Source organism: Canis lupus, unplaced genomic scaffold (genome assembly GCF_011100685.1).
Source record: "Canis lupus familiaris isolate Mischka breed German Shepherd unplaced genomic scaffold, alternate assembly UU_Cfam_GSD_1.0 chrUn_S998H1165, whole genome shotgun sequence".
Lineage (NCBI taxonomy): Eukaryota > Metazoa > Chordata > Mammalia > Carnivora > Canidae > Canis > Canis lupus.
In genome coordinates, this window is record NW_023331968.1 from 13,789 (window position 1) to 30,774 (window position 16,986).

Here is a 16,986-nt window from a genome sequence, read left to right on the forward strand (position 1 = left end):
CCAAGACAGTTCCATCAAATTGGCTTAAATGTTCTTAAATGTGATTTAATTTGAATGGTAATATTCTTTATATCCGAATAGGCCCTTGCAGCTGCAGGAACACTCTGAGCTATAATTAACCTTTTCCAGTTCTGGAAACTAAATATCAAAAGTGGTTAACACATGCCCGTGATCCACATAGCTTGCATCACATAGTCACAATTAAGTTTCAGATTTGAAATCAACTCTTCTTCCTCTTTAGGATCTACGTCCCATTGCTTTTAATAGAGTCCACCAAAAGCCCAACTCTAAGGGGAGTACAATTTACACATCCACATCCCTTAACAACGGGCTCCTGATATTTTTAATCTGGAATGGTGATCTTAATATGTTAGTAGGAGTATTGTACGTTCCTCAATTTTTTTCTTCTCATTTTTAAATTGCAGTTCTTCAGAACAAAGGAAAAATGGCGTTCTTACCTTCAAAGGTATTTTGTCAATGTATTATTATAAGTCTTTAACCCATGATGAAAAAATGTAGATCTCGTTCAAAGCAGTGCCCCCAAACTATGTTCCCTTCCCTTAGTAAGAAATTGTTACACTATCCTCCAATGATTCTTATTTAATTGTACCCTGGCCATTACTACAAATAACCTGCTCTCCTTTACATGCATATATTGCTTATTATTTATGAAATTCTGGTTATCACTCTCATCTTCCCCAGCTCTCCAACCTCATGATTATAGCTAACATTATTCTCAAAACATATATTAAATTTCCATAAGTGCAGTTTACCCTACCGAGTAATGCTGAAAGCAACTTCTAATTCCTACATTTGAAGGTGCTAGTATGCCCTCTGGTCTAGCTAGGCAGGAAAGCTTTGGTGACTGGATCTGCTGGTCAAATCTCACATGACGAGAGTGATCCATTGTTTTCCGAGTCACAGCTTATTTTCCTGAAATATTTTTGCATGTTTCCTTCTGACCCAAAATTTGGTTTTGCTGAGCTTATTTATATGCATTTAAAAATAACAAAGTACGTTGAAAACATGATCAACATAAATTGATTGGAAAGTAAGGTAATTTATCCTACTCTATTTTGGGTTACTATCAAATTCGATTAGGTACATCATGCTAGCCAAAGAGAAGGAGCAGCCAAAAAGCATTCTCCTCAAAATCTTCACTGAGAACATCAAGAACTGTGCCTGTGTGAGTATTTTTAAGACCAACAATTAAATTCTGAGTTCCTAATTCTGACTGAATGAAAAAGATGGAGATAGAGGTGGAGACACAGAGAGGAGGAAGCAGTGAGTTGGGGAGAGAGGAAAGAGAGAGCAAAATGGTAGGAAGAGAGAGGAGAATATTAGAAAAGTACCATGAGGAAAATGTATTTTCCCCCTCTCTCCATGTACTGCTTTTAGACCTAAAAAACTGCGTCCTAGGTAATATGAAGCAAGAGGAATACAGTACTTACAGTGCTTAAGCAAGGAAAGAGTATCGGATGTTAAGTGTCTATAACATTTCTCTGGATCCTTCTAATTGCTTATAGTGGCTTGTAATACAGTGATTAGAATCAAACCATTTTTCCCCAGTGGCCACCACTTACATACAGAATGGTCTGGATTGTCTCCACAGTCCTTTTTCCCCTCCAGATATTTTATTTGGTATAACTATAAACTCAGAGAAAAGTTGTAAGTATAAAAGTAATACAAAAAGACCCCGTATACTCTTTCTCTAGATTCACCTATTGGTAACACTTTATTCCATTTGCTTTATCACTTCACTTTTGTCTTTCTCTCTGTCTATTACATGTATGTGTATACTTACGTTTGAGGGTCATACATATACTATGGCCCTTTTTCCTTAAACCTAGCATTTCTTAAGAATAAAGATATTCTACAGTTATCACCTTTAGTGAATTTAACCTTGGCATAATACTTTACTCTGCCATTCCCATTCTCATTTTGTCAGTTGACCTCAATAATGTCTCCTTTCTAGTACAGGATCCACTAAGGATCAGGTGTTTCATTGAGTAGTTATGTCAAATGCAGAGGAGTTTAAAAAGTCTTTTGTTCCAAGGAATATCAGGATTGAATTGAACTAAGAGGGATGACACTTTTAAGGGATCAGCATATTTCTATTTCAAATTTCTTTATACCGTGGGGAGAAAAAAATCAAACCAATTGGCCCAGTTTTGTGTGTAAAATTTGATTTCTGAAATTGTAGTACAGTACGCCAAAGACATTTACAGTGATGAACAAGATACTTTGGGTATCTTAAATTGGCATTTTTTTGTGGTTGTTGTTATAGTTTGAAGTAGCTCTAGATCACACAAAACATTATTTGAAGGTGGAAAAAAAAAGATATTCCTGGGATAAAGCAAAAGCCATGCAAATATTTTGATCTGTTGCTAAGTGCAGGCTAGATGCACTGCATGAAGGAGAGAAGAATTCTCTAGCAGCAGAGCACATTCTCGTCTCTGCCTTTGATATCAATTGTGGCAGTGGTTTACATTCAGAACTTTCCTTGGAAAATTACCTTGAATTTTTAAAAATCAACTTTATTGAGGTATAGTTTGGGTGAAATAAACATTTCTGATGTTCTTCACCCATTATTAAAGATCCAGGTTCCCACTGCACTGTTTCACTTCATTGTAGAAAGATGATTCTTAGCATTCCTTGTGCAAAACTGGTGCAAACAGATTTACTTAATTTCTTTATCTGAATATGGCTTTATTTTTTGACACTACTGACTCTTGAAGGATATTTTTGGGGATGTAGAATTTTGTTTGCAGATTTTTTCCTTTTAGTCCTTTAGAGATGTTCCAGTCTTTTGCTCTTGATGCTTTCTGATGAGTAGTCTGTGATTAAACATTAATCCTCAGTAGGTGATTTGTCATTTTTTCTCTAGCTGCTTTCAAGTTTTCTCTTTATTTTTGTTTTTAACAGTGTGGCTAGGAAGTACCTAGCATGGTTTTCTTTGAATCTGTCCTATTTGACATATTCTGAATTTCTTGAATTTATAAATTGATGGCCTTTCACCAAATTTGGGAAATTTTAATCATTATTACATCAAATATTTCCTTCCCTCATTATTTCTCTTTCTCTCCTTGTGACAGTTCCATTATTTGCATATCAGACACTTTCACATTGTTCAGAGATCTCTCAGGCTCTGTTAATTTTTTCAATCTTTTCCCCCCTTTTCTTCTTCACACTGGATAATTTCTAGTATCTATTTTCAAATCACTGACTTCTTTTCATCATCTCCATTATGCAATGTAGCCTAGCCAATAAATTTTTAAAAAATATTTTTTCAGATAAAAATTTCTATTTTTAAATATTTTTCCTCTCAAAAAAGGAAAAGTCATAAATACTTCTTATTTCTATACTAAGATGCCTCTATTTTTGTTTATTGTGGAGCACATTTTCATTTGTATCATTGAGCATTATTGTAATAGCTGTTTTTGGCTAATAGTCTAAGCATCTAGATCATCTCAGGTGTGGCTTCAGCTCTTGAAAATTGATCTCATTTTCCTGGTTCTTCATATATTAATAACAGTTTGACTCATGAACAAAAACTAACTTTTCTTTTCTTTTGAATTATTTCAAAAAATAGTTTGTTTTTCTGAAGTTATTTGTTTAGAGAGAGTTCCTTCTAATGGAATTTGTCTGTTGGGAGATCCTACAACATGCAGGAAAATATACATACATCCCTTGAATTACTATTTCAATGACTATTTGAATGACTATTGAATTACTTTTGGACCATCTGTGATATCAAGTAATTGCATTCAATTCATAGGAAGAAAAATACAATGAAAGGACAAGGAATGAATTATGAAAGAGCATCTTTTAACTTTGCTTTTAATATTTTCAAGGCCTGTGAGTGTCCACTTGTGCTGTTTCTTCTTTATGCACTGTTTCCTGAAGACACAGGCCCCATTGCCTAAAAATGTTACAAAAACTGTATGCATAGTAAATGTTCTGGTTACATATTCTCTTATTTTAAAATGACTTTTGTAATTGAGATAGTTTTATATAGATCCATCTCAGATATCCATATTAACCCCTTTCAGAAAATTTTCTGTAAACTTTTCCTAGGTTGTATGGAGCAGTTTCTCAATGTATGGTCTGATAGAGAGCTATTATAAGTATCTACTCACTGGCAGAGTTGTGAATAGAACATAAACTTCTAACATTCCAGTCTCATTTCCTAGATTCATTGGTTTTATTTGTCTTAACAGATTGCAACAATGGAAGTCTTAGTTAATCATGATGCCTGACAAAGAAAATACGACTAATAGTAGTTTTTAAAAAAAGTGTCTTTCATAGCCAGTTCTTATCTGATTTTACTGAAACCGACTATGTAATTACAAAGGAACTAAGCCATACTATACAAAACACAACTCAGTAAGAGAGGAAAGTATCTAGTGCCTTCCTTTAATTACTATCCCCCTCCCACCATTTTGGAAATAGCCTTATGGAGCTGAGGGTCACCCAAGTGCCCTCTTGGAATTCTCAGTTTTTCTCTTCCTTGCTTCAGCTGCTGTATTTTGTATGCCACAAATTCTTGGAGGGAAATATATGTTTTACTGACATGTTTCCTACTAGCTTCATGTTACATAAAAAAAATGAAATATAATTAAGGGTTCGTGTTCTACACGTGCTTTACTTTGTCATTACCTGAAAACAAGCTTACCTTTGGAGTATGGATAATAATTTGACAATTATTTGGTCACATGCTTTAAATCTAAAAAAAATTTGTAGCAATTTTTCTTATTTATTTTTACAGTCCGTAACTATAACAGTGACAAATTCCGACACGGCAAATGACACTATCAACATGTTACTAACAATGCTGGGAATAACCGTAATTTGCCTATAAACTATTTTTAGTTTACGAACCAACTTTGACTTTTGAGATTTGTGTCTGTGTGTGTGTATGTGTATGTGTGTGTTGTGCACCTCCCATCATAAGACAGCTGATTATTGTAGATAACAGTCATATTTGGTCCTTCCAACTTTAGAAATTGAAGGCAGCAAAGCTATAGTATTAGCTTATACATGAGTGCTATCTTATATTCCCATTTTAATTTTCTGAAAATTCAAAGTCATAGCCTAAAATTGGGCTATAATTTTAGAGTGCTAATAACAACATGCAGTTTATTGTATATATTTTAAATACAGACAATAACAATGTTTCTAAATTTCTTTTTTTGTTGTTTCTAAATTCTAAATATTTCCTCCTCTATTGGACTCTTTTCTGTGTTTTCAATTCTGATACGTCCCCATCCCTATTGACCCTAGTTATCACACAAGGAAGAACTCAATCTGTTTAATGAATCCTAAATTACATGTTCTGTTGTACCTTTTGACATAAAGGACTACATGGCTACAAGCTACCACCTCTGTTTGATGCAGATCCTGAGGATGAAGCAGCTCATACTCTTTAGGAACTGGTAAAGACAAAGACAAGTTCTGAATAAGACCATGGATCTGGGGCATTTGTACATAGCACTTTCAATCTTGTTTGGGTTTTAACTGTCTGTTCTTTACCTTTTGATGGTGCTCGTGTGAGTTGCTGATATCTTTTTATGAAAGAGAAATATATTTGAGGATGAGGTTTTATAAGGGAAAAAAGAGGGACAGTGATAGATGGAGAGAACCAAAAGGAGCACTTGGAAAGCACAGCTTCTTATCCAAAATCCTCTGTAAATGTGACGTGACATAATCATAAGATTGTTTGTAAATTCTATCTGACCCAATGGTATAATAAAGCCCTTTAAAACTTCAGAGCAACTGGAATTTGGCAGAAGAGATCAATGATTTCTGTACAAACAACATTTAATAATACATCCAAAATAAAATTGAATTTATATGTACTGACTAAAGCACATCTCTACATACATTTCTAACCTGTATGATATATAAACCCTAAGTAAGAATTAAATCCTGGAAAAGAGAGTGAGTGGTTTGAGGGATGAAGGTGGGGAGATTGATTAATGATTTAACTCATTTTATTTCACGTTTGTGATTTTCTTTGCTTAAAGTGATCAATGTCACTAGGCAAAGAATTTCTATTTTAATGAAGAACTGGGGTTATTTGGCTTTATGTATACCTGATTTAAAGGATTCCAGCATGGCATTTCCAAACCCTACCCTACCTTATTAGCTCTTACTTCTTATTTGCAACACAATCTTGAGCAGATTTAGCTGTGTGTGTGTGTGTGTGTGTGTGTGTGTATCTGTGTCTGTGCCCATCCATACCTGTGACATTCCTTCATAAGGTGAAGGCCATGATTTTTAGTCAAGAGTCAAGGGCACATGGTAACTATTACCAATAATTCTATTTCAAACATTTTTTGTTTTAGTCTCCTGGAAGACTCTTTAAAATAGTTCAGCAATCTTTATAATTTAGAATTGTTTGTTTCAAACAATTGGGATTTCCAGTATTACTGGGCAATAATTCTGCTGGGAGTAATCGTTTTCTGCATCTGACATGTCTAGAGTCCTCATCCTTTCTCTCCCTAAAGTGGGGTTTGCCTGCCCCAAAGCCTGTGGCTGACTTCCCTCCACGATCTCCTCAAGGTCTCTTGGGCATTTGTCTCCTTTTGTTCAGGGCTGCTGAGCTATTGATGCCTCTCAAGTTACTTTGCTCAGGATTAGTCATAGCAGAGTATATGGCTCTCTGGACAACATGCATCTCTGGGCAGGGGCATTTGGAGACAAAAGCCAACACTATCCAAGGAGTCTAGAGACAGCAGAAGAGAGGACTCTGAGATGAGACTTTTACTCCGTAGTAAAGGGACACAAATCTCATTTCTTATGCCATGGATCACCCACAAAGTGAGGGGCTGGCTGTACTGTGGTTTCCCGGTCTTTATCAAAAATTACAAGAATCTGGGACAGTCTATTGGAAGTTGTGAGGGGAACTAGTTAACAAGTACTATAGCTACCTCCATGGACCAAATGCCATTTATCCTGGCCCCAATTCTTCTTTTTGGAAATACAGATATGCTAAGGAAATGTGTTCTTCAAGTACTGTGAAAGATTTGTTTTGACACCTAGTTCTTTTTGTTTCCAAGGGCTCTGAGAAAGACTTCCAGCTGTGGGTGAGTTCTGGCAAGGAAAAACTTCCACTAACTGGTAAGTGTCAGGGAAAATCTAAGATGGGATTGATTAGGTTCAAAATTGTAACTCAAAGTTTCAAAGTAATGGTTGTTCTTTCTTAAGCTTCAAAATCCTTAAAAGTGAAAATCACATGTTATATTCCCTCACATGTTTATTAAATAATTACCAGGTACTGTTTCCCAGGCATTGATAACATCTCTTCATTCAGCAGCTATGATTTAGTGAGGGAGAGAAATGTAAATTTTTGTTTCTACCTCTTGTTACCTGACAAACAGAGCTGTCTTGAAAAAGTGTGATTATTTACTATTTACTTACTTATTTACTCACTTAGGTATGAAAGCAAAATGGATGGGAATTTTTTTCCCATACATTTATTTTTTCATATTTCAATCTTGAATTCTAGTTTCCTAACTACTAAGAAGCCTCTATTTTGTGAGAATCCTCTAAAATCCAGTTATGTCCCTGAATCTGGTTACAGATATGTATTTAACACCCCCTGCCCTGTGCCCACTTTTCTCTGCATCATAAAGAAATGAGATAATCACCATTTAAACTCCTCTAGTCTTCACTGATGAAATCGCCCTGCACTTTGCTGTTTCTCAGGTTTTTCCATCACTGATCTTAAGGTTATTGATAAACAGATTGCACCTCTTCTAAAATAGTTATTAGCACAAGTTCTCTGAAAAAAAATCTTTGGATTAGCAAAAATTGTTTAGTGTTTCCAGTAATGGAAGGATTTTAAAAAAAGAAAAAGAAGACAGTGTCGGTAGCAGACCCTTGAAGTATAGTAATAGATGGTAATGGTGACAATAATCTCTTCTAGAAATCTTAAAAGCATTCCTTCTTACATGAAATTCTTTATCCTTGGGCAGCCCGGGTGGCTCAGTGGTTTAGCACCGCCTTCAGCCCAAGGCCGGATCCTGGAGACCCGGGATCGAGTCCCACATCGGGCTCCCTGCATTGAGCCTGCTTCTCCCTCTTGCCTGTGTCTCTGCCTCTCTCTCTCCCTCTCTGTGTGTCTGTCATGAATTAAAAAAAAAAAGAAATTCTTTATCCTTTTAATAAACCTGTGAAGCTATAACTCTTTTTCAAATAATCTGGAAATCTAAACAACCAATTTCCTTTTTTAAAAAAAAAACAACCAATTTCTTTCTGCAAAATATATATTCCCAGTCTTAGACTATAGAGTCACAAAGCTCATCACTGAGATCAAAATCCCCAGTACCACTTCCTGTTTTGAATTAATGTTGATATCTTTGTAAAAGTTGGACAGGGGCAGCCCTGGTGGCTCAGCGGTTCAGCACTGCCTTGAGCCCAGGGTGTGATCCTGGAGAGCTGGGATCGACTCCCACATTGGGCTCCCTGCATGGAGCCTGCTTCTCCCTCTGCCTGTGTCTCTGCCTCTTCTCTCTCTCTGTTTCTCATGAATAAATAAATAAAATCTAAAAAAAATGGTTAGCAGTAAAAAGGAAAAAAAGCTAAATACTTATATATGTTTTAATAAAGTGCATTATTTAGATAAAAATGATGTAGATGAGGGAACCCTGGGTGGCGCAGCGGTTTGGCACCTGCCTTTGGCCCAGGGCGCGATCTGGGAGACCCCGGATCGAATCCCATGTCGGGCTCCCGGTGCATGGAGCCTGCTTCTCCCTCTGCCTGTGTCTCTGCCTCTCTCTCTCTCTCTGTGTGACTATCATAAATAAATAAAAACAAAAAAAAAAAAATGATGTAGATGATAACTTTTGACTTTGAATAGCTTCACACACGAACGCAGCTCTAAGGAATCTGAAGAGCCTGTTGTTCATGATGATCCATTACAGCATTCAAAATGCATTTTTTAAAACATACTCTCAATTCTCAATTGTGGATTAACTCCTGGTTATCTTGGCTTGGTTGTATTGCTGTCATAGAAGCTTCTTTTTCCTTAATGGAGGGAAGTCCCTGTGATTCTTGTGAACATTGCATTTATGACGGATGAAAAGAACAGCAAAAGCTCCTTTAGGTACATTCATAATAAATCTGAAATGACAGAATGAGAATTTTCATTCTATTCTTAAAAAAATGAAATCCATATCATTGCATAGGGTCTTTGAGAATTCTCTAGAGAGGAAAAAACAATTTAAAAGCATAAAAGAGCAAAACAAATCACTTGGCAGGCAATTCTGGATGGCTGTGGGTGTGGTTTTCTATTCTCTAACCATCGTTTTACAGTTTGCTTCTGGGTTTCCCACTCTGCACACCCTTCCTTCTGATCATCGCCTGGCAGACACCCATAGAGGGAGGGCAGCAGTGGGAGGGAACCATAAAGCATAAGGGCAACACATCCCACTACTCTCGAGTAGCTCTGGCTGGAGAATTGACAAAAGGAAATGAAAAAAAAATCTGGTTCGAACTGACATTCTGTTGGAGAGAATATTGAAGATAGCAATTCTTTATATATATACTCCAAATATTTAAAAAATTTATTAACCAAAAAATAAAATAAAAAAGAAATAAAAAATAAAAAATATTAACCACCATGCTTATTAATATATTCACTCTGATAAGTTTGTGTGTGGACAAGCATTTCAAAGAATGAATGTAAGGCTCGACGGTGTCAAGTAATTTGCCTAAGATGTATAGATCTAGTTAGTGTCAAGGCACAAACTAGAAAAACTTAAAACATTCTCAGAAACACAGAAAAAGTCAGCATTGTTTAATGCACTCATGAATATATGTATTCATGTAACATGCTTTAAATTGTGTTTCTCTTCTTAAAAATCTTTCCCTTGGGCACACGCTTTCTGTAAGGTGTTCCCACAAGGGTGCATATGATGCTCACTCGGAGGCACAGCCTTCTTTATCTAGAGTCCCAGAAAAATACCAACATATACAAATAGGGGTGATGCTTACACTCGTGGTAAGGTAGGTTTGATGACAAGCCATCACCATCAGCCTAAATATTCAGGTTTCTTTCCATACAGGACATGAACAATCCCTATGAATTAAAATGAGCCATCTTCCATCTACTAAACTGCTGCCAAAGGAAGCAGAGGACTCCGTCTCTCCTTCCCCTACTCAGGAGTCCCTCCTTCTGGAGCAGAAGATCACAGTACATGCAAATCCATTTCATACTGAGCCCAGGCACCCAGCCCAGAACAAGCAAGGGAGAGGTGAGCCACTTGCCTTTCTTGCAAGTGCCTTCCCTTGGCTCATGTCTCCATGCTTAAACTACAATTCAGACACACAGTTTATTCGTTCTGGGTGAGCTTATTGTCATCAATGAGGAGGAACAGTATAGGAAAGAATGCAAACACTACCAAAAATCAAGCTTAGAAAATTCAAAAGTCTGACATCAAGACCCAACTCATTTCTATGAAGGTTGTTTTCTTGTTTTAAAATCTTTTGGGAAGACCATTAACTCCTGTCTTTCTCTATATCCCCAGAGCACTTTCAAGGCTGCCCTGAGCCATGCCTTGTGCTGAGTAGTATATCATATATTAGTTATAAAACGAGTTGTAGGCAGCATCATGGATGTTAAAGTTGAGCAAACTGAAGCTTTAAAATGCTAAGCTTCTCTCAGTGGCAGGACAGGATGCTTCTGGTGCAGGGGCTGGCACCCACATGAGTGGAGGGTGGTGAGCACTCACTACATCCCAGAAGAAAAGCCAGTGGCCGAGTGTTCAAGGTTATTTGGTGAAATGTTCCTCATTTGTTTATCCTTCGACAACTTGGTATGGCTCTATCTGCTGACTCTTAAGAAATCAGTTATTTAAGCAATGTTAAGGTATCTTCAAAGGGAAACATTCACAGCTGAGCACTAGAAACTTTTGAACTCAGCTTCTCACCTGCTGGTCACCTTTTCTTTGGAAAGCCTCTTCCTCATAGGGAATGTTGAGTAATTAAAAATCATCTCTGGAAACTGGTGCATATGCATTCATAACCTCTATAAATGCATCAGTAACCTCTCATTGTTTTGCTTTTCTATGATTCTTTCAAGCCTTGTACTGTGTGTAGTGTATATTTACATACATGTTTGAGTGTGTGTGTGAGGAAGTGTGTGTCCACACTTCATTGTGGTTTAGTGTCTCTTTTCAGTAAATGTTCAACCTATTTAACCGAAAACATCATCTCTGGGTGGGTTGGTGGGGTATGACAAGAAAACACAGCCACCAGAGGGCCAGCATGTAATGACAACATCCCAAGGACCCTGACTGCAGCAAGTCATCCTTGAAGATGGCCCAGAGCAGAGGAACTAGAAGTAGGGCTCAGGCAGATTGTGTCCTGAGAAGCAGATCCTTTGGATGGTAGAACTTGAGCACTCAGAAAGCCAAAGAGGAAATCTGAGGCTGAGGGGAGACTGGCTGTGAAAGCAGAGGATTACCACACTCAGCCTGATTTGCATACCAAATCCTTCTAGCTTTTAAAATCAGATCTGACACCTGAACCCACTGTTCACTCCAGTAGAAAAACACATCTACAGGTTCGTGCCTCCTGATGCAGTGTAACCGGCAGGAACTGATGGCACAGGAAATACTGACCTTCAATCTGATCAAGTCCCAAAGTTTAAACCATCAGTCTGAAGGATATGGGTAAGAACTTATCAACACCAGTGAGGATGCTGTTAGCCAACATCAGAACATGGAGAGTTCTACAAATAAATGACTCAGTTTCCCTCTTCTAGCCACTACAATGAACACACTGTATAATGGCAATGGTGAAAATAAGGCTAAGTGAATTAAAATACACTAATCTCCCTTCTTCCTTAGATTCAGGGCCAGAAGACCATGAAAAGCACTGTTTTCAGAGACTGGGCCTTTGGTGGCGCGCTGGCACTTGCCAGAAAAACCACTGCAGAGTTGCACCATCTGCCAAAACCACGACAACTCTTTGGGGTTTCCCTCACAGATATCTGTGATAAGGACAACTTGCCCTTCCAATACTGGTATGTCTCAGTTTGGTCTTTTATTACCTTCCTGAGGAGAGGGACCTTGGAGAGGGCCAAGTGTTCTCATGCAAACCAACCTTAATGGAGAAATCATTAGACAGACCCTGGCTTTGGCTGAGAAGTTTTGCTAGTGTCATTGATTTACCACTACTGCAGAGTCATTTGGCCAATACAACAGAACGACGTTTTTGTCCATTCCACTTGTTTCCACAGAGACCCATGTAGGCCTGTTCAGATCAGTCAAAATGGACTCTGTGGTGCATGAATCATCTTCACATTCTGCTATGTCTTCCTGAACTCACAGTAGTCGCAGGTCCTCCTTCAACTGAGTCTACTTAATCAACAACTGAAATATCTTACCTAAGCATAAAGTCTCATCCTGAGGCATATATGAATCTGCTAATTCTAAAAGAGCATGTTAAATGACAGCCACAGCGTTTGGCCTGTGTTATCTCAAATCAGTGCACTGAATTTCAGTGTGGAAATTTACTGAGTACCCAGTACCTCTGCAACCCTGCACTAGATTTGGGAATGTTATCCTAGGTGTGAAAAAATTTACCATGTTAGGTTACATGCTTGCTACTACCCCAGTCCTTGCAATCACAGCCATTTTAGGGGGTAGCTGGAACTATTATCCTCCACACTTACAAATGAATTAGCTTTCAATATAGTTCGCATGTGCCCCAGGTCACACAAATGATCAGAATGATAATAGGGTTTCCGATCCCTTGGTCTATCAGACTCCAGCCCTTATTATCTTTCTACACTGCAGGGAGAGAACATGAAGATAGAGCAAAAGACAGTTGAAAGGACTCATGAAAGAAATGTAATCAGATAATAAGAAGAGAGCATTTGAGGTTTTGTTTTGTTTTTTTAAAGAGGAAGGGAATAGAGATAGTAGGAATGGAGGATACAAACACTTAAAGGAGGAATCAACGAATGGGAAATGAGTATGGCAAAAAGATTTGAAAACATGGGAAGGGCATCTATGTAAGAGAATAAGGAGCCAAAACTGGTAAAGTAGGAGACAGGCGAGGATTCCACAAAGGCCTAGAAACACAGAAGTTTGATTAAAAGGGTAAATTCAATGAAAAAATCTGATTTAATAAGTGATTACAAAGTTTCAGTGTATGTAAGGTGGATTTTGGGTAACACTATAGAGAGACATTGACTAAAGAATCTAAATTGACTTAGTCTTCCAGCTCTAAAAACCGTAAACCATCCGATAGCCTAGCTCTTTTCAAAAAGGAAAGCAAGCTTTTGCTCTGGGCTTGGGATATGAATGCTCAATATACTCTTCTTTTTTTTCCTACAGGATATGCTTTCCGTGATCAATCAGAAAGGACCACTCCTGGAAGGCATCTTCAGAAAACCAGCCTGTATAATTCATGCAGAAACCTAAAAGAAGAAACTAAATTCTGGGGACAGAGTAACTGTTACAGCAAATCTGTTTCATGTGGTAGCATGTGTTTTAAAGGTGGGGAAAGTTCTATCTTTACCACACATGGGTAACTGAAGCTGTGATTGGTGTCTTTCATTACGATTGCCCAGGAACCAACATAGGCATAACTGATTAAGAACTTGTCAAACTGGAAAACACTTCATGAAATCAAATTTAAGGAAGCAGCTTGTAGGAGTTAAAAGCCCCATAAATTAGAAATACTTTCTGTTATCACCATGAACAGCCTACCTGAGGACTCCATGCAAAATACTAATACTAATATGACTACTAGTAATAATAATAAATTTCAAAGTATACACTGACACATACATAATATTTACCAAAGCAACATCTGCTTTTGATGACATCCTCACCACGCTCCTAATGAAGGCAGTTTCCAAAAGAAAAATCATATGAAAAATTTGAGAATAGGTAGGGAATTTCACAATAGTAAGCAAATGTTTACTTTATGAGGAATACAAAAAGGCTCAGTGAGGTGACCAATCATTCTTAACCATCACTGTCTCCTGTTTCTTGATGTCTTTTACTTTATAACTCATGAAGGAAGGATTTTGCCATTGTGTCTCCTTTCACCACATCCTCGGCATCCTTTAGTTAATATTTGTGATGTCTAGCCCACCATCCAAGGTTATAATGACATGTTAACCAGCTCTTGCTACATGCCAGTTTGGATAAATCGAACTTTTGGAGTAGGTGCAACAGACAAAAGTAGTTTGGAATTCGGAAAGTCAAGAGATCGATTCAAGAACTAGATTAATTTGGAAATTATACAGCTACATCACAGATATCCTGTTCTATTGCTAATCCGTAATGGAGAAAGATGTGAGAACTAGAATAGAGAATTTAATCCATCTACCTTGGCACTTGCTAACAGTTATCAACAAAACTAAGTTAAGGCAGTAATGATGACACTCTTAGAATCAAGGTCATATTTGGTCCTTCCTTGTCACATTTGGTCTTTTCTTGTCCCCCATTTCTTTTCTTTTAATTTTTTATTATTATTTATGATAGTCACAGAGAGAAAGAGAGAGGCAGAGACATAGGCAGAGCTTGTCCCCCATTTCTGTTCAACTATATGAAAGATACCAATAGTCCCTGACCACTACTACATTGGACTACAGTAAAACACACCAGTAAATATATATAGGCATCAAGAGACAGGGGAAAGAATGATGATACATTAGGTACTCAAATAGCATGATAAGTGTTGCCCTCTTGAAGGTGCACACATACAATTGATGTTTCTAGCAAGACTTAGTAGGATCCTTTCTCTTTCCGTGTTATAGGCACAGACTAGGAAGATGGTGACCACGTGTGCATAGAGTTCTTAGGCATTTCTGAAGCTTTCCCTACCTAAAGTTGACTAATCTTGTGGAGAATCAGACTCTGCAACCTTGGCCTGAATAGTATCATGTCAAACTCTCTGGAGAATTGGCCTACACTAGAAATGAATACATCCTCAGGACCATCATGAGTTTGCCATTAGACTCTCTACTTTGTACAGTACAGGAAAGGAAGAATGAAGCGATTATGAGAGTAGCTTTTGTAATAGTTTGCAGAAAAGCACACAAAAGTGCCATATGATAGAAGGGAGCTTTGTCCTCATTTACACTGAAGCCTAGGCTCTGCTTAGATGCTTTCATTTTTGTTGGAGAAAATCCACACACCTGCTTTTCACGTGCAAGTCAATAGAGAATCAGAGCAGAGTTCCATGTGGGTCACAGTTTGGGTATCTATGACGTAAGTAGAGACTGAACTGAAGTTTGCAACTGTTTTCTCTGTAATATTTCCAATATCTATATTGCATATGTGATGTGTCTGTGTGTATTTTTCTTTTATCCACATAAGGATTTTCTGAAAATATCGAAGGAAGTTTACTTTCATCCAAACTCTATGAAAAATGGCTTGGTGTTCTTAACGAAGTGACTGAGAAGAAGGAAAAAATAAATGCAGCCCAGAGGTAATGATGCAATAATTACTCTACTCTGGTCATGGCTCAGAATACAGCCAATATACTATTAGGAAAATATTGGCTTCCTTCTTGCCACTTTGACCACTAAAATAACATTCAATGCCAAATAGTTTCGATTCTTCTCACCAATGGAGGCCAGTTTCAGAATACAAGCATGCCTTATGGCTATTATTGTACTTCTCCTGAACTTATTAACATTGACTCCTTAGTCATGTACAACTTCTGAATATATGAAACTGGTACACAAAGTCAGTGGCCTGAGAGATGCCAGTGCATCAACAGCCAGTGGCATAACCTAAAGTTTGTCGAACATTTAACCAGAGAGGGTTAGCTCAGAAATTGAATTTGGTAAAACACTTTTGTGTACGTTCATGCCTGGAACTCTGCTACAGCAGGTTGCATACTAGATCTAGAAAGATGTTCTCTGCTTTCCGTCTCTATACTTCCAAATGCTAAGTGCAATGACTTGCCTTATTCAAAAGTGCATCTTTCTGACTTTAGGCTTCTAACACAGCTGCCAAAAGCGAATGTTGTTCTCTTGCGATACCTTTTCGGTGTGTTATACAACATTGAGCAACAATCCTCATCCAATCAGATGACAGCTTATGATTTATCAGTGTGTATAGCCCCAAGATTCTTTGTCCACTTAATTCCTGCAGCTTGGAATTGGAAGACAACTTCATTTAAAAAGGTAGAGAGATCTCTCATATGTGTCCCCTGGGGTTTAGAATCCATGCTTTGAATCTGAAATGTGTAGTAGTAATTGCGAAGGATCAGTTCTGAAAAGTGCACATTCATAGGCTTTCTTGGAATGGCAGAGTTTGCTATCCTTCTCTGGTGGAATATGGGAAGGGGTGTTGTTAAAGTGGGAAACGCAGAGCAGTTGAGTCGCTTCTTTCCATCCAGGAGATTCAATACTAGACTGACTAAACAAAAGAGAGAGAAGAGTGATATAATATGATAGAAAAGACCTGGGCTCTGGAGTTTGACAAGGCAAGGTTCAACTCTCAGCCTGATCCATGAGGGGGGAGTTGTAACCTTGGGCAAAGCCATGGTTTCCTCATAACACAATGGTAACAAGACCCAGCTCCTGTGGTCGTTACTGGCACATCCTAGGTGGCTCGGGCACTATGAGCACCCATGGCTCCAAACACATTGGCTTTGCTCTGAAAGTTGTGGCTCATTTAGAAAATACTTGGCTACTCTTTTGCCTCTGTTACATCAGACAGAAACTAGTGAGATATTCCAGAACATCCTAATGAAGCCACAGATGCCTAATAAGATGACAGCTTTTCCCCAAGCTCATGCGAGAGCCAGCATTAAGCAAAGCAAGACATGAGAAGGGACTGTGGTTAGACAGACAGACATGATTTCCCCCAGCCCTGTGAGTTTTTACTCAAAAAAAAAGAAAAGAAAAGAAAAGAAAACATCAAAAAAAAATCCACAAGAATATCCATTCCAAAAACTATTCTTCCCTATTTAAGAAATGGATTTCATAGGACTTGTCTATGCTTTTTA

The 16,986-nt window shown here is 37.8% G+C and overlaps 1 protein-coding gene across 1 annotated transcript; it reads left to right on the forward strand.

The window, feature by feature from the left end:
• The first annotated feature begins 442 nt into the window (after positions 1-442).
• LOC119879520 (rho GTPase-activating protein 20-like) lies at positions 443-7,361 on the forward strand. The gene is made up of 4 exons (XM_038589754.1): positions 443-466; positions 1,102-1,186; positions 4,769-4,846; positions 7,062-7,361. Exons 2-4 carry the CDS (start codon positions 1,109-1,111, stop codon positions 7,206-7,208), a joined length of 303 nt encoding a protein of 100 aa, XP_038445682.1. The 5' UTR covers positions 443-466; positions 1,102-1,108; the 3' UTR covers positions 7,209-7,361.
• Positions 7,362-16,986: the final 9,625 nt, after the last annotated feature.